This window comes from Lagopus leucura, unplaced genomic scaffold (genome assembly GCF_019238085.1).
Source record: "Lagopus leucura isolate 7727_CA_CO unplaced genomic scaffold, USGS_WTPT01 Super-Scaffold_100157, whole genome shotgun sequence".
Classification (NCBI taxonomy): domain Eukaryota; kingdom Metazoa; phylum Chordata; class Aves; order Galliformes; family Phasianidae; genus Lagopus; species Lagopus leucura.
This window is the reverse complement of record NW_024962334.1, coordinates 32,367,243-32,394,919: the sequence shown is the minus strand read 5'-3', so window position 1 is coordinate 32,394,919 and position 27,677 is coordinate 32,367,243. Positions and strand designations below refer to the sequence as shown.

Here is a 27,677-nt window from a genome sequence, read left to right as displayed (position 1 = left end):
TACTACTAGCAATGTTATCCAAAGCACTTGAAATATATTTTTAAATAAAACAGCACCAATTCTTCTGATTTCTTTCAATCAGTGAAGATGATCTTTATGTAGGAGGGTGCTAGAAGACAATGTCCTTTCTGTTTGCACAGTACTGATAGCAAGTTGGAAGAAAGACACATTTGGGGAAAAAAAGCCACCATCCAGAGCACTCATTCATCACATGCAAGACCAGTACTTAGACCACAAGCTGAGAGTCTGTACTGGAGTGATCCTAGTGGAAGCCACTATAGAATCGGACAATGGGTGTGAGACAAAGAGGCAGAGTGAAGAGGTGAAAGGAATAGACATGGTGTCAAAATAAACACTGATTAAGAGGACTAATACAAAATCAAACAGGAAGCCAGATTGTCAGCGTGTCCAGGTACCAAAGAAGAGGAGACAAACAGTATGATTTGTGGAAATCTTCATGTGATGCTGCAGTTTTACAGCTTGATTTTTTTTTTTCTGATGTATTAAAGATTTTTTTAATGAAAAACACTGATCTTTCAAAGTGGAAAAAAAAGCCTGGTCTTATGCCACTCAGGTATCACAGGTAAAAGTAAGTTCTCAGATGTGTGTAAATATTGAAATAATTTAAGGCAAAAATGTTCTCAAGGGAAACATGTCCTCGGTAGCTTCCGAAAAAGCTGTCAACCTGCCTTTAATAAACTAATTTGGCCTCAGAGATAAAGAAACCACAGATACATCATGTTTTTCACATTTAACCATCTTGAACAAAAACAGAGATACTGCTATTAAGCTGGATGAACTTTAGTACTACTATAAAGTTAATCATATGAAGCTGAATCAAAATGTTCTGAAAGTCACGCCATCACTCATTTTTAGTGGACTCGGGTCCACTAAGATTAGAACTAGAATGTTGAAAAGCTAGACTGAAGGGGGATTTAAATGTTGAAACCAAGGAGACTGGGCAGTAAGCCATTGCTTTGTGCCACACGTGTGCCTGCCTTATACAGAATAAAAGTTTCACTTACATTTTGTGCTCTTTCTTCTTTGACAGGAAACATAAGGCACCAACTGCAATTTTAATCAGCAAGAAACTGATCCCCAACCCAATCCAAATATCTGCAAAATCAGAGCAATCAGACTGTTATAAGAAAAAAGAAAATACTGAAAGGATGAATAGAAAGATATTTCTTTTTTCCAGACCCAACCCACCATTTTGGAGATTTGAAATGGGAGATTGAAGAGGCTTAGCACTTATGTGACAACGGTTTCCTTTCCATTCTTTTCCACATCTGTGAATAAAAAAAAATAAATCTGAAAAGATGAGAAGCAAGGATCATAAACTATGGCAAGCACACAAGTATTTTTGCCTCTGATCAAGGCTCAACTAGGAATTTAGGTTAGAAATACATAAAATAAATAACCCCCCTTCTAATAAAACAAAACAGAACAAAACAAAAACAAGCAAAAACAACTGCAGAAACCTATAAAAATTCAAAGATTAGATTTGGCTTCCTTGTCCATCTTAGCATAGTATTGTTATCTTCATGGCAAAAGATAGGTGGCTCACTTCCCTGCTCATTTACCTTTTATCACTCTATCCCCCACATGCATTCTAAATAAATTTCTGAGCTGGGTATCTGGTATGCTGGTATAGACAAAGATACACTATTAGAAATGAGATAGAAATCTCTTCACTTCTCATCTACCTTTTTTTTATTGTTTATCAATTTCATTACAAAAATGATACCCTTTAAAAAATATTTATTCAAAACCAAGGTACTTCATTCTAAATTTGCAGTTCACTCCAAGAACAATCTTGACTTGAAGGAACCAAAATTCAAATAATCTAATAGAAACTTTACAGTTATTGTTTAAACGTTGATCACAGTGCCCATATGTGTAACATTTGTTGATTTGTTTGTTTAAACTTCTGGTTACTAGCTTTTTTTTGCAGTCTTCACTATCAGAGAAAAGAGACCTTGGAGACCAGATCTTGGTTGCCTATGGGGAAATCTGTGATCATTTGGAGTGCCTCACACCATCCATCTGGGTACTCCAGGGAGTCACAAGTGGCAGTAGACACTTATACAGACCAAATCAAATAGTGTAAAAGGAAATTTACTCTGTAAAGATAGAAGTACTTCACACACTAGATGACAACTAAATGTAAGGCTCCTCATTTGATAAGCTGAACCCCACTGTGAGTGTCTCACTGGAATGACTTCTACCAGCTTTTAAATTATCTGAGTAACTAGTGTTATTTTTTTAAAAAAAGAGCATCAGAAGGTAGTGATGGCAGCAATCCCGTTCCAGTCCTACTACTGTTGCATGAATAGAAATTAATTTCAATTCTCATAACTTTTTACGCATTCACAAACAATTAATTCTGGAGAATCTTACATTAAACTGCTTTCTTAATGTTTTTGTAGTCATCAACTTTTGCGATGCAACTTCTACTTTGTAATTGTGAGCTCAGCTCATGCTCTTCCGTATAATACAAAATCTTACATACACAGAATTTAATCTTTGCATTAAAGTTGTTTTATCTGAACACGTGACAGAACACCAAGCTATTTGTAACAGGATAGCACAAGGTGCTGCCTATATGTCATATGCCAGCAGTGAGTTAAATTAGGCACTCTGGAGAGAGGGGAGTATTTCACTTTCCTGCATATGTTCAGATAAGCGTAGAGAGAGGCCAATTAGGATGATAGAAGCAGTAAGCATCTGTTTGCAGTGTCAGTAATATTTCAGAGTAATCAGGGTTTGTCAGAAAACAAATCTGTATCCTAATCTCAGGAATGACTGGAGGAAGATGACTTCACCAAAGACCAAAAGAAACTGATGTGGGATTTGTTGCAACTCAGGGGGGCCTTGAAAAATGGTGGGTGGAGAACATGCTATGTGGAAAGAACCAGCACTATTTGGACAGAGAGAGCAGAGAGATTGATTTAATCCATCTCATGCCACAGACTTGAATTTTCTCTGGTTAAGAAGTTACTTTTTTCAAGGTTAATATATGGTATACTAATGAAACCAAGCTTAGAGACTGGAGTAGTATATTCTGACATGCTCATTTTAAAGAAAAAATGGCACAATTTCAGCTGACAGCTCATGATGAGCTGCAGACCCATTGTATTCAGTGACTGAAAATACCCAGTTCCCTTAGTCTTCCTTTTTCTTCAGAATATTACAAAAATCATGTAATCCATAAGCTGTTCTTTTACGTGGACTGATGATTTTATACAAATGTGAAATTGCTCTTGGGCTCATAACAAGCCCTGTGGATCCATGTAGAAACACTGCAATCTGATGGTAATCACCCATCGAAATCATTTTCTGATTGCTCTCAATTATATAATTTCTTTTCTCCCCATTTGCCAGATTTTTTGTTGAGCTAGATATGCTTTTAACCCAAATTGCTCTTTCTTGACTGTCACTGCAGAACTTATTGACTGTAAAAGGAAGAAAGAGAAAACAGATTTGCAGCTGTGCATAAACACTACTCAGACATGGTAAAAGAAGTGCCATCTGCTGCTCCACAACCAGTGGGGCATGACACACCTCAGAGCTGCTTATTTCTTACAAAGCAGGTGGGTGTACTGGTAAGAGAATGGGAAAATCCTACCACCTAGTAATAACTACTTTCATATGTTGTAATGTTTACATTTAATGATGAAATACCTCCATGCATTCATGCTATCTGCATTTGAATTATGGATGAATATTATGTACATTTAGTCTGTTAGGAAATTAGTTCATCTTCCTATATGTTCAACTACCAACTAACTTAGATTGGTCACATATTCTCTAAATCTTTGAATCCTATCCGAACGGTTTTATGTTTCATGACACACACTAATTAGGAAACTGATGTCAGATATCAGTGGGTAATTTTGGTCACTGAAATGGTTTTTCACTATGATATACCAGATCGTTACTGCAAACGTTCCCTAATAATATCTCTATTACTTATCAAAAAGGGGGGAAAAAAAATGATTAATGTGAAGGAAAGATAAGATTATCAAAAAACTTGGTGATTTAGACAAGTTCAAAACCAAATAGGGGGGGAAAACTACTGAAGGACATGAAGTATGAGAAGTTTTTATAGAAGGAATTAGGAGGCTAGGAAAAAAAAGATGACAGTAGTAAAGACAACACAGCTAATCCTCAAAGACAAGGATAGAAAAGGAATGCTAAAGATCAAAAAAAATCTGAAAAGTGAAGATATTGCTTGGTTAAGATCTCCTACTTGTATATTACCATATACAGATAGTTTTATTTGCTTATTTTTATCACTGGAATAGAAACTCAGCCATTACTCCTAACAGCGAGGTAAAATATAGTTATCAGAAAAACCCTGATTCTAATTTGGAGAACCATGCAAGTCTTTCTAAAATTTGGCCCTTCCTTGCCTACTAAATGCCATTTTCTCAAAAACAACAACAACAACAAAAACAAAACAAAACAAAACAAAACAAAACAAAAAAACAGTTACAGCTTGCTGAGAAGCATTTAACTTCCAGTAAAGCTGCAAAAAAACAAAATGCAAAAACTGATTGCTCGTTAACAAGTTGATATAAGTACTACCTCTGGCTTCTTCTGAAGCCAAGTGTTTCCATGCACTGAATAGAAGATAAATTTGTCTTAAATATCCAAAACAAGATTGTTTTCTATATGTTTTACAATATTTTTATCATTTTATAGTATCTTACACTGTACAAAATCTACTTTACTGCTGTAATATCTGTGGTGGAGCTAATGAGGGGAGAAAATAAAACAAGATATTTAATGGTATTAGAATCTGCCAATAACTCAGATTAGAGAAGACAACTATTCTGTAGTCTGAATTTAAAATAAAATAGAAATAATTCTAAATAAACTACTCCAATTATTCTGCTGCAGAGAGTCAAAATGAATAAATACTATGAGTGTTGCCTTACATGGGATAATAGATTTAGGTAAGAAATCCAGAAGACTACTTTACATGTCATCAAATAATACATATATCATTTTATCATTTGTCTATCACCTCTGCTATGCAATGGTTAGATAACAATAGCAGTTGCTGGCTGAGCTGAATCTGAGACAGGGAGAAAGAAGAGAAAGAATATTTGATGAACTTCTCTACAACGTTGGCTTCTGACTGTCAAAAGACAGTGCAGGGCCGATGTTAATCTTCATTTCACACAGCCACTGAACTCCCAAAACCACTGCAGGCAATAATACTAGTGCTAATATTAGCAGTAATACTTTTTTTTTTTTTTTTAAATATTGTAGTGATGAAAATGCAGCATCGGTGAAGCTCAAACTTGTACATAAAGATGGAAGAGCCCTTTCTTTAGCCAAGCTCACACACTCTGAGGCCTTAGAGAGTTCCACAAGGGTGACATGAATTTGAGAACACATTCTCAAAACAAAACCCAGAAGTAAGGAAAAAAATAAAACAGCCATGAAAAAAAAAGATGAGAAATGTAAATTTCAAAATGAACATGATATTAGTTCATAGTATTTTTGAGGGAATAGAAGACATTCTTTTAGCTGTTTTTACTCAGGGCACAGAGGATACTTTTTTGTGCTTTTGTGGTCAGATTAGTACAGTCTCAACACCCAGATTTAGGCCTCTGGCTGATACTGCAAAACAGAGAATAACAGAAATAATACTATACAGTTATATGTGAAGTGAAGTCTAACTTCAACTTTGTACTGTTCAGTCCTTGGCATATGCAGTCCTGAAGTGAACTTTAATTACTCTAACAGCTCCAGGTAGGTCAAAGCAGCCCGTGGCTCAAATCCAAGAGATGGCTCACTTGAAGTCTAGTTAATGAAGGAGAACACTTAATTACCTACCCACTGCTGTGCATGGACTGTATTTACAGTGCTTTACATTCAGTTGGGAGGCAAATAAGTTTCTTCCTCAAAGTAACTATTATCTTCCTTTCTGGTGGGAGCAGCTAGGGATACATGGGTGTTGATGGTGGTGGAAGGACCTTACAGAGCACAGATCAACCATGTCTTCTGGGCAATGTGCTAAATCTTCATTAGCAGGTTAATGCCAGTTTTGAAGTAGTTCCTTAATAATCCTTTTCTGGTATTTTACTTTTAAGACAGACAATTCAGAAATGGCTTTGAATTTATCTCTTGAGCCATGAACCTTAAATTCCACATTATTTATGTAAAATTAATTTCACTGGACTAATTAGATCTTGACTAATTAGCAGCAGCACATTTTACATGGGTCTTAAGCTCATATGAAGCACTGAGATAGCCATTGCAATCCGTTCAGACAGGAAGTTCCCTTGTAGCTGAAGCAGGAGGAGCAAAAGAGACAGACGAAATAGCACTTGAATCCTTTCACCCCAGTGCGCATCCTAATCTATCCTGCCTGACAAAACGTCTTCTCTTATTAGTGAGTTCCTACAGGAAAGTCACCCTGCGCGGAAAATGGTAACCTTACAAATTTTCTTCTAGGAATTTCAACCCATTATTTCTTAATACGCATATTGGGAATACAGATGGGTGAACATTGCTTGTGTTGCTGAGCTTTGTGCCTCAGGTTACAGACCATTTCACTCAAAAACAACAGATAAAAACAAACAAGTTTTTTGTTCTTTTTGATGTTCATTCAAGGCAGGTTTAATTTACAATAACATGTCTGGTTGATACACTGCTGCATTTCAGAAAATCAAACTTTATGCTGTATTAATGATAGCATATGCAAGCCTCCAAATAAATACAGATGTTTTCTTGATTGCTCATTTTCGTCTGATGCTTTGCTTGTGCAATTATTTCCTTTAGTCTGTAATAGATAAAAGCTCTATCATTCTAGCCAATCAGTATTACATATGACTCTTGGATAGGAATTGATTTCATGACCGCCTAGAGCAAGTATGAACATAGCTCCTTGTTAACTTGGAAAGAAAGAATTCCAAAAGCTTCATTTTCAAAGAAGATTTTATGTGTATGAAAAATTAAATTGTGAAAACTTTTTTTCTTTTGTTGTTGTAGTTTGCCTTTTTTCCCCAACAGTAGTAATTATTAACATTTCATAATGACTAAGGTTGTTCAGTAAATTCAGAATGATTAACATCCACTCATCTAATCACTTAATGCCTGGTATTAGCACTATGTAAATTAAGGCAGTAAAATATGGATTAATACAGCCATATTGCTCTCTACAATAAAAATAAGTAGTATGACTCCTTATTTTAGGAGTTTTCTCCAGATATTGTGCTTACTCACAAATCCGTCACAAAATGCATCTTCTGAGTGAACCTAGATTTGCCACTGTTAATGTCCATAGCACACTACGTAGGAGTCATTACACATACGAGTGCTGTCATTATTTAGGATCTATGTCATACCTGTTGGAGTGCAACCTGCTCCAGGAAAGGGAGCAGAACATAAAGGAAAAAAAAAAGAAAAAACCCTTAGTTCTTTGCAGAAAATAGACTTGCCCTCTGTTCTATTGGTGTAAAAGAACCTTTTCATTTCTCTGCCTTTTCAGTCAACATTTTGCAATATAAGATTCACTAGATGTTTGTAAGTATGATGAAAACAGCAACTCATCAGTCCATTATAAAATAAATGGAAATAAAAAACCAATCATATTATCTCATCAATCTTTAATGCTGAACATAATATTTCAATACTGAATGTTTTGAGAATGGCCTCAGAAGATATCATATTTATGACGAATGTAACCTTTTGCCTGCTGTCTATAGCTGGAATTGTTCCCTCTGTGGTTGAATTCACAGGGGGTGTGGGAAAAGCAGAAATTTCTGCTTTTCAGAAAAAAACATCTGAAGGGGATGTAACTTTGAATGTCAAGAACTTCAGATCAAGCATCCAAATACCGCAGCTAGCAAGGAGTCCACAGAATCACAGAACCACAGAATGGCCAGGGTTGGAAGGGACCTCAAGGATCTTGAATCTCCAAACCCCCTGCCACATTCAGGGCCACCAACCTCCCCATTTAATACTAGACCAGAGTCCAAAGAATAACAAACTCAGGAATGAAAAAATATGTCTCTGTAAAAACTTTGCTACTTCTTAAGTGGTGGAGATGGCAGAGGAAGTAAACATTAAGATGACTATGAGATATCAACACTATGTAACCTTGGGGCGAGGAGTACATCAGGAGGCAGACCTAAGCAGTACAAGCTGTAGTGTGTAGATAAAGGCACATTAACCCACAGGGAGGGAACTGGACATTCTCTGAAATACTGTGTGCAGTTCTGCTCACTTCTCTTCAAAAAGATGAATGCCAAGAACAGAGCAGAAAAACAGAAAGTCTTGCAAGAGGATTCTGAAAGATTTTAGCTTGTTTAGTCTACTGAAAGAATAGCCAAAAGGCATACAGCTTTTCTCTAGAAACAATTAGGATGGACAAACAACAGAGCAATTGAGGGGCTATTCAGGTTATTGAAGGATAGTTGCACACACACAGATGTTTATAAGCTGGCTAAAAAAATATATATGGATAAATTATATCAACACAAAGAAGAAAGGCCTTATCCATCTCAGAAGAGCCATCCATTAAACTGATTTCCTCTGTACTTGGTGCCATGTACCCACAAGAACATCAGGTGCTGAAAACTCACAGTAATACAGAATGGCAGAGAGGAACATGCGAGCCAAGAATTTTTCATAATTAGTCATAAAATGAAGCTAATTGAACTTATTAACTGCATTATATTATGTAGCTGCACGTGGTCACAAGGGCCTGGATTTGCTGACCTATATATACAGTTCTATCATGAAAATTGCTAAATTCATAGTTGATAAATACAGAAGAATTTACATAGAGCAAAATAATGTGAGATATAAACAGATTCTAAATAAAATATAAGTAGTCTGAGAAAAAAATTGGGAATTACTGTAGGTTATTCAGTGAAAGTAAGTGTTCAATTTGTAGTTGAAGTAGCATACACTGTGCATAAAGAGTAAGATAGGAGTTATTAGAGATTATAGTAATTAAAATCATGTGACAGAGACTGAAAAGATCAATTTTAATTTATACAGAAGATGAGTGGGAGCAGATATACTAGTGTAAACAAAATGATATATGGTAGATGGAGGAAAAATTGCATGTTGCTGTCTATCTTTTAGAACATTCAATCAAAGTGAGAGGAAATAAATCTTAAACTAATAATAAGGAAGCTATTTGCCACATAGTGCTTAGCTGACCTGGCGGAGTCCTTGACACATAAGTCTTAGAAGCCAAGAACTTAATGATATGTACTAGAGACAACTTCTTAAAACAGAGAACGAAAACCTTTAGAGATTACGAAGTTTTAAGTTCTTACTGATAGTAATTTAGAAGGAAATTATTATACTGGCATCATCATTTTCTACATGCATCTTCTTGCTTTTTCACTCCTAGGGTGTGCTGTCAGCTACTCCCAGGTCTGCAGTGTAATACACTGCAGTTGCACATTACTCTTACAGCCACAATGAGAGACTTTAATTACAGCCTATGTTGAATTAGAAAAGGTACCTGTTAGAAGGAAGGACTTGGCAGCTGTATCTAATTACTTTTTATACAGATATACAATGAAACTATTGTGAGCAATTTTAAACGTTTCCAGAGGGACCTAATTTTTCTAACATTAGTCTCCTGAAAAAGGAGGAATCCAGAGACAGTCCAGATAAGAAAAACTTTGAAATGAAGAGACATTTGGCTACAAAAGTGTCAAGACAAGCAGCTGAGATTAGATAGGTGCATTTGGCTGTTACATAGCTGGGCAAGAACAGGACCTTCATGCTTGCTGTTAAAGGCTTAAATAAAAAACAAACAAACAAGGTCTGAAGTAAAATAGGAGCACGAGGGTGAGCTTTGTGTCACAGACAATTACCTCCTGCTACGTCCAAGCAAACAAATTATCAAAGATGGAAGGATAAATACTTCCTCTAGCTTCAGTCATTTTAAATAAAGGTGACTGGAATAACTTGGAGAAAATATTTCTTCACCAAAATTTCTAGTCACATCAAAAACCTGATGTATCGCAGAGTTTGAATTTAATTTTTAAAGAAATTCTTCCAGTGTCTGAAACCTGCAGGATTTCTTATTAGTTTCCTTTTTTGGTTTCTACCTAAAAACTTCAGAACAAGCCCTTATTTTGCAATTATTCAACTAATAACTAGATTGATTTAAAATATAAATCACTTTATGGTGGTCTTGTACAAGAAACAATTTTTCAGAATACTTTATCTTATCATATGGAAATACAGGCCTATCTATTATTTCCTGTTTCATTTCCTTCTGCAGCTTTACTCTTCAATAAAACAGTCCTCAGAATTCATTGAGGAGTGGTATGTGGCACACGCACTTAATGGTACAGATTCGTTCAGCTACAACAAAGAAATATGTACTCACAGCAGATGGCCAGACCTTAAATTCACTATTTCAAACCATTATACTCACTTTAATGCTACCTTTTCCAACTTAATGAGATGCTAGCTTTATGGTTACAGATTTTCTAAACAACACTGAAGCCCAGTAAGAAAAGAAATAAAGTATTGAAGAAAGTATTTGGTGCTAGATTCAAAAGAGAAATCATTGTCCACTTAGCTAGACATTAAAAAAAAAAAAAAAAAACAAAAAAAAAACACACCAAAATTCTTCAAATTTCTTCAACAAATTCATTAACACCAACTACCCCCCCGCCAAAAAAAAAAACAAGAAAAACTAAAAAAACAAACCAATAACTTTTTTAAAAAAATAGATGATTGCTTTTAAGTGATTTTTCAATTACACTTTATCTAGGACAAGAGCAATATTTCAAGCCAGATCTACTTTAAGGACAAACCATCAGAAAGCAATTTATTGAATTTCGATGCTGACATGAGATATTGACATAACAGGAAAGAAATATCTTGAACGAATTCTGTAGGTACATTGAGCATGTGAGATCAGAGTTCTAACAATGACAGTCTTAAATGAGTGTCAGTCCACTGCATTTAAATCTGCAGCTGCATTTGAAAAAAAAAAAAAAAAGGCTAACAGAATATTGCTTATAAAAACAAAACAAAACCAAACCCCCCCAAAAACTTGTCATTTTTAGAAAGGATGAAAAAAAAAATGCCGTAGTCATTTTCTGAACTAGACTTGAAAGATAAGATACTAAGAATGCAGAGCCAGCACCCTTCTGAACAAGGAAACTTTGGTGTAGGTACACCAAATGGTATGCCTAACACAGAGACATTTCATCAATAGAAAGGCATTTATTACCATTTACAGTATGAAATGAATCTACTCAAGAAGTCTTTGTCAGTACCGAGGTATCTGAAATGTTGCAGCAATGTAAAAAAGCTCAATGAATAGCCTTAGCTTAAATTAGTTTACAGCAAAACAGAAGTCCTTTATACAGTCAGGCTGTCCTTGACTTCAACTCTTGCTTCACAGTTCTTTTTCCTTCCCCTTCTTTTATTTAGAGGTGGGAGGGGATGGGAGGGGGGAAGGAGGGGGGGGGGAAGGGGGGAGGGGAGGTTTCCAATTTTACTCACTTTTTCTTTGTTGGCCCTCTTGCATTTTTCTGTTTCTCTTCTATTCTTTTGTTTTATCCCTTTTCCTACTCCTGAAACATACACTAGGATGTTAGATTTCCTCTTGAAGTACTCTCAAAAGAGGGAAAGAGGATGAAAGAGAAAAAGGGAAAGGACAGAGAGACGAAGAAACAGAAATGTCAGAACTGAATCCCACCACTCTTTGCATACTTTTCTATCTAACATAATCTACAGTTTCTAGAGGATTAAATAAATACTAAGGAATGACTTAACAGGAAGCTCGATCTATCTCTATTTGCAGCAGGTTGCAAAGTTCGTTTGCTTTCAGAAATAGCACTGATTTCATATTTAGGTAAAAGCAGAAAAACTGTAAAAGAAATAATGCAATAAAATATGACAAATATAACGAATTTTAAAATAGACCTGTTAGTATCACAGTGAAAAACTTTTTGCTTAAATGCTCCATTGATGGATATCACAAGAAAACATAATAAAAATCTGAATATATTTAGGTAGCTTTTTTCTTCAAATACCTTTGTTTTCCTGCTTTGTTTTCACTACTTCTTTTTTTTTTTTTTTTTTGTAACTTCTTATTCTCTTCTATTGAACTCTGACAACAATAAGTAGAGACTACTTTTTTACCAACACTATATCTACAGAGGTCTTTCTGAAAGTAATACATCCCATTTACTTCCATGGAAATGACAGCCAATACAAAGAGTACAATAACACTACTGGATATAGAAAATTGTCATCTACAAAACACTATTTTTCAACAAAGTCACCACCATTAGGTGTGCATTTTTACCAGCTATGAACAAGAATCTGTATGCAATACTTGTAAAAATCTGCACCAACAGAAGTGATCCACTGTTGCCACTGCTGAAATGCACCATCCACTGTGCTCACATCCACTGTTCGGCCTCCATAAATGTTCTGCAAGCCTCGATTAATGTCAACGTATGAAATTATTTTCTGAATGGAGGAATTCAATTCCACACCTTTGCTCCATCCGCTTTCCCATGTCTGACTCCATTCTGTCATGCTGCCCCTCTGCTGCCATCTGTCACATGGCAACAACAGGTAATTGGGTTTTTGTGGGAGGGTTCCAACTCTACTGACTGCTATACCACCAAAACACACTTCTCATTTTGTTGGCCAAAGTAATAAAATAGGAAACATTGATTTTGGAGAGGCCCAAGTAGTTATGGAAGAAATACTAGGTATTTATTACAAAGTCAATTCACATATCTTTTTTACTGATGTTTACTTTTTACACAGATTTCATATACATGAATTTCCAATTTCTTTGTTAAATCATTATTTAAATAAAAAGGGCAAGCAATGAATTTTTTTTTTTTGTCATTATTAAGCCACATAGAGCAGTTAACAATAAGAAGAAGATAATTTTGGATCCTTCCGATCTCCCCCCATTATCATCTTTCCTGTACTGGTGTGTTCTTTTTATCAGCTGAAATGGTCTGTTTTAACCACTCTGCCAACTCAGGCTATTGCTCCTAGCAGGTGGATTGTAGTATATTAGAGCTTATAAATCATTTTGTCATTCTCAGACAGTCATAAATTTAACTGCTTACATAGGAGACATCAGTACACAGTAACATCTAACGCTGCTTCTCATCGTTGTGTAACTATAGTGCACAAGTACAGACAAAGATTGTGTCAATACCTACAGCTACATTCTTTAAAAAATTTATTTTGAATTTTAAATGCATAGTGATAAGAGACCTAATTCAAAAAGCCACAGAAGTTCTGTTTTGCTTACCCTCTGCCTAATATAGATAGTGGTTTACACTCTGATTTGAATAATTTCTCAAAAAAGGCTTGAATTCAGTAATAAGTTCAATGTGCAAATGTGATCCAAGCAAAAAAAACAATGGTGGGACTCATAATACAAATGAATTCCCCAGAAGCATGCAGAATTCACTCTCTAGCTTCATTCTAAGTTAAAATTATGAAATCTTCAGAGAAATGACCTTTAAACAATTTATGAGAACCTAAGACACTTTAGATGCAATAAAAATAATTTCCTCATAACCTTTCTCCCAGCACCACATTCCCTTTGTGTTGTTATGGTTACGGAGTCCAGACTTCAGAATTTAGCAGAGGCTAGAATTAAGGATTCCCGTGCTTTTTCAATTCAAACCCTCATGCATACACGTTCAGATACAGTATCTAATTGGAAGATCACAGACTCCTCCAGATCTTCCTTCCAAATAAAAAACTTTAAGTCTGGTATTCAGTGCTTGCAATGAGATTATCATCATGGCATATAGCAGAGGCAATTTACCATGCCTAACAGAAGGAAAAAATATTGATGTTACGAGTAGCTGAATCTTCTCTATTGTTATCAGTGCTCAAATCTTCAAACTGAACTGAATACTAGTCTGTCTGTTGACATTAAGAGAAATTTGAACTCCTGGCACATTCTTGAAACTTTCACTGAGGAAAATAGATAGTTCAAAATCTGACTCATTTACTTGAATTCAATAAAAGACTGAATGGGTTATTTCAACTCATGTATTTGGCACTCTGATAAAACAAAAGTCTTCCAGTGGTCTTTAGTAGATATTATTTTTAATAGTATATGTTGAGCAGCAGCTAATCATAGAACTTCTAACAACATTCTGCTTATTCATTCCATAAACTCTTGTTTGCAGCTAAGAAATACGCTATAGAGATGAAGAATGGAGTTAGTGCTGCTGTGCAATGAATCATTGTGCTTATACAACGGAGAGCACCCTTTATACTCCTTTAACATGTATCACTAGGCAGAATGAAAACCTAGTTAACCTGCACTGCTGGTAAACAGCCTGAACAGATGGAGGTAGAATCCAAAAATTTGAGAAGTCAACAAATTCTTACTGTGTTCTGTTTTTCTACAGATTGTCTTACGTCAGATGTTGAGAAAATGTGGAAGTGAGCCATGACAAACATTCCATATTAATAAGGGATTTACATTCTGTGAAGGCATGGTGTCAGTGCAGTAAGGCTCAGGATGAAATCTTTTAAATAAGCTCAACAACTGAGTTCATTAATCCAATTTTTTTTTTCTCTGACTGCAAGGATATTGCAATTTTTAAAATCTATTTGAAATAAAAAGTGCAAATTATTCTCTATAGTTCTAGCAGATTACTTTTTTTTTCCTACTCTGTATCAAACATGATCTTAATATCAATAACTGAAAATAAAAAAAGATATCTTAATTTCACAAAAATATCAGTTAGAAAGTGTCTCATTAATGCACAATTACTTTTTTTAACATTTATTGTAAATTAATTCATATTATATTATATCCAAAGATTATATGTTTGAAAATGTATCCTTAAATATGACCTGAGTAAGTCACCTTAGATATTGTGTGTAAAAGGAGACTGGATTTATTTGAACATGACAGTTCTCCATCCTTTAAAAGAGATTAAACTTTAGATTTTTTTTTTTTTTTGTAGATTTTCTTACTAGAAAGATTTTCTGATAGCAGTTTTTCTGAATGTTATGTCATTCTTCTTTTTCATTATCTACTTGATGATCCGTTTTACACAGCAGACCTGACCACTTTTTACATCCTTTCTCTTCATACTCCTGACTTTAGAGATCAGAAGTCTATGGTATCTCTTTTCACCCTCCAGGTTTCTTAGCCATATTGAGGTCTCAAGAAAAACTTCAGAACTAATGGTGATGAAGTTACATCAAGAAAGATCTAGACTACTAAATCCCAGAAGATGTGGTGTGAACACTAACCAAGTATATCTACAAAACGGTGAATATAGAGATAGGCTAACACAAGGTTGGCATGTTGACAATTCGTTTGATTTTATCACAGGGTCTGGGATACTGGACCTTCATACTGAGTACTTGAGAATCTTAGCCTGTTTCTTTCCAAATGTAAATATGCAGATAGATTCTTTTTATTTTTATCTTAAATTCCTTAAATCAGCCTGATTAAGTTTAGTTGAGACATCTGAAGGAGTCAATAAGTTGTTCTTTTCCTGGGAAAGACTGAGGGGGGCTTGGCTGGATAGGGAATAACTGCACAAAGCTGCCATCCTGCAGTTCGTGCAGAAACTACTACACCAGTAGAATAGAAACTTCTGAAATAGAGAGATGAGGCCTCAGAGCTGACAAATTACTTCTCCGGGACCAGAGGAGAAGAAATAGAGCTTCTGATCATACATAAAGAGTCAAGGTTAACTGCAACAGAGATAAAAGGCCACATATGTGAGGACAAATTGGTAAGGGGACAGAAGTGATTAAAACCTTTTTATCTCTACCCTGTAACCACTAGCTACACTGCATTCTCCCTATTTAAATATGAGGGCTGCTTTACAAGTAGTGCCTCCTAATTCATTGTGTTATCCCCTGACATCAGAGGCGGATATTCCTGGTATGGCAGTAGAGATGGAACCCATCAATATTCTGTTACATATTGTTGCCGTGTGACAGGTGGCAGCAGTCTGACAGAATGGCATCTGACATGGAAATCCATTACATTGTATATAGCGCTGATTATGAGAACATTTGATAAAGAGACAGATCTAATAACACCTGATTTCCTATGAGTTTATATCAATTCTGACAATAATATCACTTTCCTCACCACATCTTCATGCTTTCCTTCATCTTCACCCTATTTCTTCTCTACAGCTCCCTTATAAAAGCTTGTAGCGCTGGACAAGTTAGTGTGGTGCCCCAAAGTAAATGAGTGTTATTTTTGCAAAAACTGTGGGGATATTACATTTTTGACATCTCTGCTTTCTCCGTCAAGATTGGTCAAAACTGGCTTACAGACTAAATATTCATTTGGGTGCAAATAATTGTGCACGAAGAGAATAGCAGGGTGGTCATATTAACCTTGTTTTCTTAGGGTATCAGGATGAAAAATTTTTAAAGAAAGGATTTCTCTATTCTGTCTATAGTGTCCAATGTCCCTTAAGACTTGCATGTCCCAGTAACAGTCTTAATAGACATTAAATAGACATTATTTTTTACATAAGTCATTGTGTCCGACAAGAATAAAGGATGGTTCACAGGTTATGTATTATAAGCCACAGACAGCAGCCTTGTGCTATAGCTGAATCTTCTCACAGGCAGAATTTTCTGCTATGTGCAAACACAATTTTAACTCAGGAAGCTATCAGTGTACATGGTGGCACGGTGAGCCAGTTCCCAGGGCTTTGGTGATTACCCTTCTTCCTCCCTTTTCCTTTCCTTCCTTCCCTCCCATCATCTCACTCTTATTGTGAATTAGTAATGTTAAAAATCTTGTAGTCAGACTCATCCCAGAAGTGGATAGGAAAAACAATGCCTTTGTTGTTTTTTCTTTTTTAGTTCTTTTAAACTTATCTCTTAATGGTAAGAAAGCAAAGTATCATCAGTATTTACACCTCTCTGCTCATTGTCAATAATGCACTACTTTCAATTTAATTTTCAGTTCATCAGACTGTACCTCCACCTTTATCATCTATGCTTTATTTCAGTTATTAACAAAACATATTCCTCTTTTACTTAAAGGTCTTACAAATGTTTTTAGATCACTAGGAGTTCTGCCAGTTTAGAAACACTCCTACATATCCCCACAAGACAGATTTCACTCCTACACTTCCTGACCCTGAATCTTCTTCCAAATTCCTCATCCTACCTTAGCTTAAGTGAGAAAGATGGGTATGGAGGACTAAGCTCTCAACTCAGGCCGATCTGATGAAAGGTTAAGTTAACTGACTTGTAGGACAGTTAATTATTTCCATTTGAATTCAAAAGTTATTTGGAATAGGTCAGAGCAGATTTTGACTCAGACTTACATGTGATTAGTCTCTCTACACCTATTATTTAACTCTAAAATATCTTGACTGGATAGAAAGCTAAAAATTGAACTCTAACTTTGATTAAAATAAAAACAGATTAGCTATTTGTTTCTTGATTTTTTATAATAAATAAGAATTTTAAGGGAAGAATATTATTTTGGAATTCTATGCAGCAATTTTCAATGTTTGATTCATAAATATATTTGCAATACTTTATGGACATACAAGTTTTCTCCTTTAAACTGCTAAAGCTCTGGCAGACTTCCATTACAAGGAATTAAATTTAGGATCTTTTGCACAAATATCCAGGAGAGAAAGGAATGCTGATAATCCACTTTTATGTTCAAAGACTTTAAAGGTCAGCAGTTAGATGGGGATATAATCACAAACAGTGGAGCAGATAGGATTTCTGAAGTTGGAAGAGTTACAGTGCTATCAACTCATAACAAACTACAGGTTTGTATTGTAGTATTTCCTAAGCTTCTCTACTTGATTTGGTTTGAAATTTCAATGAAAAAACATCTTTCCCATTATTTTGGACAGGCAGTAAATATCACAAAACTAGTTTGCACAATAGTTCTACAAGGCATTTTACCAAGTGAGAATGCAAAGCAAAGTTACAAACAAACAAACAAAAAAAAATCCAAATTGTCAAGCTGTTCTAAATACAAATGAAAAGTAATGCTTGCGTCACCAGTTTCACAGAAGAGATACTTGACATATTACTTGAGAAAAAAAAAGTGGACCTGAGGAAACCTCAATATCAATATATAAAGACAGCAATAAAGAATAAAACCAAGTCAGCTTTGTTTAGAGTCTTGAAGAACATTAATTTTTAAAACTGGGAGACACTTTCAGAAGGATTATAAAAATTATTCATTGAATATTCTAAAATGACAAATGTTAATTAAACACATAAAGCGAAAATAAAGGAGTGGGCTTTGTCATAGACTTCAAATCAAGAAGAAAAACCCACAAATCCGTAGTCAAATATTATCTTTAAGTAGCTTGAACAGTTCAATACTGTGATGCAATAGTTTTGCTGTTCAGAACACCAGCACCTAAAAGTTTAAATCTGAATCTTAAATAAGAACTGTTTAGCAATAAATTCAACATTAAAGAAAAAATGATGCCCAGAATTTCTTTAAAGCAATATCTACAAGTATTCTTAAATGATTTATAAACAGGTTTGAAAGACCTTTTGGTAAGACAAGTACAAAATCCTTCCTAACTTACAGAATTTTGGTACAAGTTTGGCTTTTTTATTTGTTTGTTTGTTTTTTTGTTTTGTCTTACTCTCCACTTCAAGATGGGAACAAGAATATTTTACATCAGCTGAAGAATGTATCCAATTATTACTGTGGAGTTTCCTGTAACTATAATCCTCTTTTAGGTTCCAGAATGAAGCTAGACATATAAAGCCTCTGCAATCTATGTCCTAACAAGTGTAGAAACAAAATTTGTCATAGATATATAAAAATTGTATAATTCACAGAGTGATACCTGAAGGATCTACTTAATTTAGTAAACTAAGGCTGTGTTCTATTTGGTTTTGACTTCACCGTTGAAATGTTGCCATTATCTCGGATTATTCAGACTTTTATCAAGAGGTTAACATGAGATCAACAGAGTTCATATAAAAAGTGTTTGTATGTATAAACCTTTAAATGACTTTATTAATCTTTGAGGTCAATTATTTGTTTTTCCTGAGAGCTTACTCTTCTTTTGTACTACTGTTCCAACACATTTATTATTTTTTTTTCCTTTCTCGAGAAATAAACCTTGAGATCTTACTTTCCATGAGAATTCAATAAAAACAGCCTTCCTGTTGCTCTGGTCACCCACCCAGCAAAAAGGAAGTTAAACTGTTTGCTGACATTTCTCTTATGGTTTGGGTTTGAGCTTTTGCCCTTGAGCCTGCTGCCAGAATTTTGACTTGCACAGACAATACTTTGTGGGTGGTGACTTCATTGGTAACTGAGAGCTAAGAGCTGGAGAAATATCCTGTGTGTCATATCTGTGGTGATTAGGAAAGCATTACTGGATCCACACTATTAAAGTTACAACAGATGTGCTTATTTTGTGGTAACCATTCAGTGGAAGAAAGCTTTTCTCCGGCCCCTAAACCCCAGCTTAGTTAATCAAAAGGAAGTTAAGCGAATGCAGCATTTTTCTCATGACTCTTCATAAACACAGGGTTTCAAAATGAACGTGGATGGAAAGGCCAATAATTCCTCCATCCTATGTCATCTGCATATAATTGTGGTTTGCCTGAACTTGATGAAAGCTCAGGATAATTGTCTGGAAATATCAGAATTGTTTAGAGAGCTAACATATCTGTATCAGTTTCTGTCTTAGCCATGGATTTCTTGAGAAAATACAATGGAATGTTGATACACTGCTAGCAAGTATGTAAGGTCCATGTGCTATCCTAGATCCAGTTGTGGAACTTCTATTAATATCAGTGATATTTCTCTACAAGGAATTTAAGTCACAGTCAGTCTTAAAAAAGCAGAAATGGGCACATTAACCAACATTTACATACAGCAAGTGAGAAGCAATTAAAGATGCAGAGATGCTGGTTGCTATCTAGCCTAAAGATATCTAATTTAATCGTGTATATGTTCTGTGATGCTATAAGCACGAAAATAACCTTTACTGAATATTCTTAACTCAACTCCAGTACTTCATTGCTTAGATCTAGCAGAGTTTATTCATATGCTGTGTATCTGACATGGCCTCTTTCCAACACTAGTCTTCCAGAAGCTTCAGTAATATTAAAACATAAATAGCAAAAATGTGCAATTTATTCATTCCATTTTCAACTCTTAATATAGTAATAAAAGAAAATATAAATGCTCTGCAAGAACTTGTATCACAGTCCTATATTTTAAAACCTTTTTTTTTTTTTTTCCATGAAAGTGATTATCTCAGGATATTCTGAAGTATCAAACAGCCTGTGGGACCTTAATGCTTGTTTCTGCATTTAAAAAATACTATTGTAGGTTCTATGTTTGTTACTGTATCTGGCCCCTTTTTCATCAAGGCAAACAAAACTCCAGAGAGTCTCTTTCTTGAAGAGCTTGAAACAAACAGGACAAAAAAAGCTGAAAGAACACTTATTATTAATTATTAACACTATTGATGAAAAAGGAAGTCGAAGAGAGAAAATGAATGAATTACAATAGCGCGTAAATAGTTTTGTGTCAAAAGCCTCTGAAGCAAGTAAGATAAGGACTTTAAAATTGTGTGCTTTGGAGGAGCTCATAGTAGGAGTGCTGCACACTCCGGACTTCGAATTCCTCATTTCCAGACCTGTACTTTAATCTCAAGACTAGTTTCTGTAATTTCATAGTGAAAGGATGTGCTCAAGCACTTTTGTCTGTGGCCTTAGATTTTTTGCGTACATTTTTTTAAAAAGGTCCAGACACCCTTCATTCCAGACTTCATGAATCTGTGCCCAAAACTGTTCTTCAACTGCCCTAAAAATAACAATAGAGAAAAAAAAAAACGTTTCCATGTGGGTTCCTTGTTGCAGAAGAGTCAAAGTAGTCGTAAGGAATGCATATACTGGCACAAGTCTGAATACTTAGCTCCAATAATATTTGTAACCACTAAAAAAATGCCTTTTACAATTTCTCTGTGTGTCACCAGAATGTAAGCCACAGATGAAAGAATTTTCTGGCAACTGCTGTATTCTGGTAACATTAGAAGGGAGGCAGTTTTGGTACACTGGGTGGAAATACTTTTAAATAAAGGCACAGCTTATTTACATGATGAAAAATTAATTCTTGAATGTTCAGAAAATTATAACTCTCATGTGAACGTATTCCCTTCATTGTGTAATATAAATATATTTCTGGTGTGTTTGCAGAGTGATAATCCAAACATGTCCTGAGGTCAGGGAAATCTGAGTGGAATTTCCTTAAAATTAAAACAAACAAGAATCCCAAAACTCCAAAACTCAAAAAATTATAAATGCAAATTATAATGCAAATTATAATTTACAGAATAAGGGTTATATCTGCCTACCTAAGTAACATTATTACATTGCTAATATCCTACACAGTGAATGCAAATTTTTTTTTTCCCAACTCCAATTTGAAAGTAGAGTTGCAAACAAGAGTATTTAGTGCATGACATTATCAAAGACTTCTTTTTCTAGAGGCCCGATGAACTATAAATTACTTTCTTGAGCCAACATAAGGAAGCAGAGCTTTCCTTCTGATTACTATCTTAAAAGTCATCAGCTGAGCTTTGCATGTTGCAGACTGGCCTGCCTTTACAAAGGATTTTATGATTCTCTGCTGCAATTTTTATTTTTAATTATTTGTTGTACATTCTTCACAGTTAGAAGACAAAATATTCAAATAAAGATGATCTAGAAAATTTACCATATTATTTGCTCTAGCTTTTGCGTGCCAATACTAGCTATGAAGACTTTATGTTACCGGAACAGAATAGATTATTAAAAAATAAAAGGCAAGAGATTGAAGATGAAAAAGTTGTAAAAGAAGCTCATATGTGGGAGGCAAGATTGTCATACCAAGCTTTGATTCTCTGGGTTTATAGGTAAATCATCTATCTAATTCCTTCCTGTGCTAGTCCTTCTATCATGTAGATTTGTAATGAAGCTATTTTGAAAGACATATCTCCTTTCTGTAAGTGTAAAAGATTATGCCAAGTTGTGATCTAAACATTTACTACAGTGCAGAGATCCTTTAACATGTAGAAAATTTGCTATTTTTGTGCTCAGAACAGGCTCTGCTGTCCATATTACTTGATTAGCATCTAGTGTTTAAAGTATGTTTAAATCATATTTGTTAAATGAGAAACAATAGATGGAGTTGGAAAAAATATGAAGGCTTTGAAAACAGGATAGTAATTTACATTTGATGCAAAAGGGGGAGCAATGAGTTGCAAAAGGAAAGAAATGATCAGAGCAACAGTCAGAAAAATCCTGCTTGCAGCTGCTTTGAGGAACATCAGCTTGACAACTCTGCAACATCCAGGCAAGGAGGGACACTGCTGAGGCATGTGATAAAGACAGCTTGTGCAAGAATGTTTGTTAAGTATGGCATATTTGTAAGAACACATTCTAAAATGATAAATTGTCAAGGAATCTGTGAGGTACAGACACAACTTGCCTGCAGTTCAGAGACTGTAAAGTAGCTTGCTTGGTTAAATTAAAGAGGTTTTCTTGAGGACTTTTTCAAGACTACAACCTTAGTAACATTGATCTGGTACTGTGTATAGACTGTGTATAAAAAGGTGACTCAGATCTTCATAATCTTTATTTTTTTATATAATACAAATATAATAGTCAATGTGCCGCCTCAAAATATATTATGCCAAACAACCTTACTTCCAACTCTGGAAAAAAGGTGATGGGAAAACAATTTCAGTGCATTTCTATGACTATGTCAACACAACATTTTTCATATACTAAAATATTAAACAAGTTTTAGGAGATAGGATTCTTATTCCATATTCCTAATACCATATTAATAAGGTATTAATTTACAAAATGGATTAAAAAAAAAAAAAGAAAAAAACTAAATAGAAACTTTTTTTCCACCTTCGTAAAACTTTTTAAGAATGGATGCTTAAAAAACTTCCACTGGCACTTTATTTTTCTTATAGACTACAATAAAAATAGAAACAGCCACTTCAATTGAGCTGGTAATATGAGTATCATAAATTTGAAAATGCAACCACCAGAGTAGAAATAATCATTTAAAAATTAGAATTTGCTCTGTACAAAACAAACAGTAGCATATTCAACTCTAGGTAGCAATGCTTAAACAACATTTCATTCATCTACTACTCATGAGAAGTTGCATCAGTGTAACTCAGACATGCCAAACCTGCACGCTACATGCTCCATTTAGATGTTAGCAGTCATCTTTTTGTTAGCTTCATTTTAAAACACGAGTCAATTTTTAAAACTATTTGAACAGCAATTAAAAAACATTGCACAGCTTTCCTCAACAAGCTCAATGGAGTAGCAGAAAATAAAATAGTTAAGAAGGAAGACTGATGAAAGGATTAAAATACAAAATGGAAATGTTCTAAATGAAAATAAAATAACTCACATAAAAGCAAAAATACTTTTTAACATATTAAGTTAATGACCCAGAGTTTAAATTTATTTCATGTTAGAATTTAGGCAATTTTTAATCTTATCTAGCAATTAAACTAAAGAAGCCATCATTACCTATGGTTGGCTCCAGTGTTTTCCAACAGACACTTCACAAGGATTAGTTTATGTGCAATGTATGGGTTGATACACAGTTGATACCTGAAATCCACCCAAGGAATTTTTACAGTTTCCAAGCTACTCCGTCACAGAAAAATGGAGAAACCAATTTGGGCTATTTCAGGGACAACCTGTCTGACTTCCATGTGCCTGCACAGAAGACAGTTAAGGCATAGCTTGCTTGAGAGTGGCTTGGTAGATATTCCACGACTTTCCACACATTTGGCATATGATTTGTGTTATCTGTTATTTAATCAGTAGATGCAAATCACACATATTCCAACAATAAAAGAGTATGTGTTCTGGACAATTCACTTTCCGTCCACAAAGAGATAATATATTTAAATCCAAATCACATCCACCATTTAAAAACAATCAAAAAGTCAACCTGCCACAATGTAGTGAATACTAAAGCCTATCTGGATGACTGAAGTTTATTTCTGGAATTTTTTTCCCATTTATTCTCTGCTGAGATCAATACTACAGTTATCCCATTAACCATATTAACATTACACTCTTGAAAAAATATTTCAAAATTCACCTGCATCTTACAAATCAAACCATATGTTTGAAAGAAGAATATTTCTGTACATCGAAAACAAGACTTGTGGACTAGAAGTAAGTAAAATTATTTTGGCTTTGATAAATACATACTCCTTCCCTGCAGGATATAAATGTCTGTGTGGGAATAGCACATAGTTACTCATTCCCTCTTAGAGATGCAGCCTAGTAGCTGATTAGGGCAGCAGCGAACATGAAAAGATCCTTCCAAGCAATGAGAAAAATCCTCTATGTTGGTATGTACTTAAAATTAAAATGCATGGAGCTTTCCAGATCAGTCAACACTGCAAAAGCTGGCAAGAGAAGTTCAAAAGTTCTTAATTTAGTAGAATTTGCTGCTTTTAGGCAATCTCTTAGCCACCTAGCAACAGCACAAAGAGTGTAATTCTTGGAGACTTAAATTCACCCTGTTTGAATAAGAAGGAAAATTGCAAACCTGAAAGATAGCTTGAGGGCATTGTAAGATCAGGGAGTTTTGCGTGTTAGATTGGGTAAGATGCATACCAGGATGCAGCTGGCACAGAATAGATGGTATCTGCTTTTCCTACCCAATTTATGGAATAATAGATTATCAAATACAGTTCTTCACCATCCCCACCGTTCCTGCCATCCTCAGCACAGACCTATAAGCACCTCCCACAGTACTGTGGGAAAGTTCAAAACTCTTGTCAACATTTTCCAGAAGTCCCTACATCACGTACAACTTTAATGAAACCTTGTGCATTGCATCAGGTATACCCAACCTGTAGACTCAAGGTACCTCATAGACAGATCCCTGGTGGTGAGCTGATCCTTGAAATGAAGTTTAGATAGGTAATCTTAGTGTATGAGAATACTGAGTTTCAGATCACATAATGTCTCCTATTCTGTATTTAAATTTAGTAGGACTGAGTGTGAAAGGTAAGAAAGAATATCCTTCCTATCCTAAAGAGAATTTCCATCCTCTGGTACAAATAGTATTTGACTGGAAAAGGCACTGAATTAGTCCACTGTGACATCACTTAAAGTTGCATACACCATGCAGCATTTGTTCTTAATAATATATTTTGCATAACAGAAGTTAGCACATTTAAGACAAAATCAGATTCTGAAAAAAAGTCTCAACTACAGAAAAGCTATGCTTTTTATTGTAATTATTTGTTGTAAAATGCTGTAATTATGCTACTGAGAATAAAGTAATTTACTTGCCCTTTAAAAATAACCAGTTGTGATTACTATAAAGGGTTCATTTAAAGAATGAGAAATAAAAACTAGGGGACAACATTGCCTCTAGCTTTTCTAAGAAGATTAAGCAATATCTGATTCAATTATAAGCTCGTAAAATCATTTTTTCCCCTAAATTTTAAAAGGGAAAGGCAACACTTTCACTTTTATCACACAAGCAAAAAAATAATTAATTTTCTGTATTTCAGGTAATTTATAAATACAACTACAAAGCTAACTGCAAATCTATGTATAATGACTCCTTGAAATTCTAGTTTCCACAGCTAAGTTAGCCAAATGGTATATACTCAATGCAATTTAAAAACTGTTAATAAAGATGTATTTTTAAGTTATACCTAGATTGTCTAATTACAGGGCAAGGAATGCAATTACATTTTCTGCGTAAAGATTAAAGCCTTCTTACAATTCAGGCATTAACAAAACTATTATTTCACTTTTGTATTAGTGTAACTACTCTAAATTTGGCGTATTACACAGAAAGTGTTTCTATAAAAAGAAACGAATGGCAAGCAATATAATGAGTTTACTGTATGTCAGTTCTAGTATATTTTATACATGAATACAACTCATTAATTTTGTTCAGATGGTATAAGAGTTAAAATTATGCAGTCAGGTAAGAAACATCTTTATTCTGTTCTCCAATCACGTACCCCAAAAGCAGAGTTTTCAGAAAACTTTCCACCATTGCAATATGCAGTATTTTTCAAGCATTCTTGAATAAAGATTATCTATTCCTTCAACACAAGCACGTACAGCTCTTGGCACTACATGCGCTCATCACTTAAATCATTGCCATTTCTGTGCCTTCAGTCCAATTACCCATATATTGGATCAGGGTTTAATATTGTGTTCCCTATTTACTATCTACTATTTCAACTATTTTTTTTATTTCTCTGGACAAAGAACCATCTGTTAATTTGGTTTCTTTTCATTTGCAAGACTTAACATAAATTCAATTTTTATAATTCTCTTCTATCCCCAAAATCTTGAGTACTCCCCTAGTGCCTTGTCCCTAAAAGCAATTTTCTTATTGATCAATAATTTAATCTTTTTAACTCTATAGCTGTTCTCAATCTCTTTATTTTTTGCTGCCTATCCTTCGCATTTTATGTGCAATCTCCGTCATGTTTTTATCCCCCATTCTCTCTTTCTATTTCCCAGGAAATTTTGAAAGAGCCACCTTGATGAAACTCCAAGCTTAAGGCAGAGGTCATTCTCTATTCAATACTGTCAGAGATTCTTTGGGAAATCTGCATGCAACAACATTTTCTGAGAGCTAAGTGGAAAGTACCCATATATGAATGTCTCTGCCTGAATTGTGTATGAAAGTGTCTGTATTTGCTGCAGCTGTTATTTATAACATTTCTTCATCCAATAATGGATATATATCTCTTGAAAGAGTGAAATTTTGCTTATTAATGAGTTACCTAGAGACTAAGAGACAAACTTGTCATGTTCTGACTAAGATAGATACCCTCGCTTAGATACAGTCACTTCTTTAGTAATTTGGCAAATTCTTTGGCAAGATTCACTGAAGTACATGAAGGACAAAACTGTGATAAAGAACATTGTTTACTTTGCACTTTAAAAGTACCCTGTAATTTCCCAGTGGGGAACAGAGTGTTTTCCTGTGAAAATGAAAACTGTCAGATATCTTGAGACACTTTCTAAAGATTCTTATATTCCACAGCAGGATTGTATTCATTTTTTTTAGCAAGTATAAATCTTTGTCAATGATATGCAAATATATGCAAAAAAAAAAAACTTTATACAAGAATAAATCACAAATTCAGGCAAGATGAGAATATGTTCTCCTCATGTGAGGCATGCAATCTTCACAGAAGCATGTTAAGCGCTGTTAAATGTTGATGTGAAACATGAGACAAAATGTAAGGTACCAGGCAAACAGGCTGTGTCATATATAGATGAAAGTTACAGAAAATTCTCTCTAGTAAATATTATTCTTTTCAATGTTGTATTACTCAGCAAATGTAAGAAATAATATAGACAAAGACTTGTCTTTCAACAGTCCCATTCCCCAGTGAAACTTACTGACATAAAGGAACATCATCTTTGATGATGCAGGTTCCTCCATTTTTGCAGTATTCTTCAGGACAAACTACAAACAAAAAAGTAGAAATTATAATTCAAATCCACCCTCTCCATGCCTTCAAAATTATTATATTTGTCACTGTCTGATTTTCAGAATGGCAGAATATTCACATTTAACATTTTGGGTGCTAAGTATTTCTGAAAACTTTTCCTTTAAACTTGACGATAAAAGTATAAAATACAAATACACTGAA

At 34.7% G+C, this 27,677-nt stretch overlaps 1 protein-coding gene across 1 annotated transcript in view; it reads right to left on the bottom strand.

Moving 5' to 3' along the window:
- MALRD1 (MAM and LDL receptor class A domain containing 1) overlaps positions 1–27,677 on the bottom strand; it is a 201,983-nt gene that overhangs the window by 9,869 nt on the left and 164,437 nt on the right. Inside the window, exons 35-37 of the mRNA XM_042889341.1 lie at positions 27,424–27,490; positions 1,210–1,289; positions 1,026–1,116 (exon numbers count right to left, since the gene is read on the bottom strand). Coding sequence (XP_042745275.1) covers positions 1,026–1,116; positions 1,210–1,289; positions 27,424–27,490 — 238 coding nt within the window. The remainder of the gene's footprint in view (positions 1–1,025; positions 1,117–1,209; positions 1,290–27,423; positions 27,491–27,677) is intronic.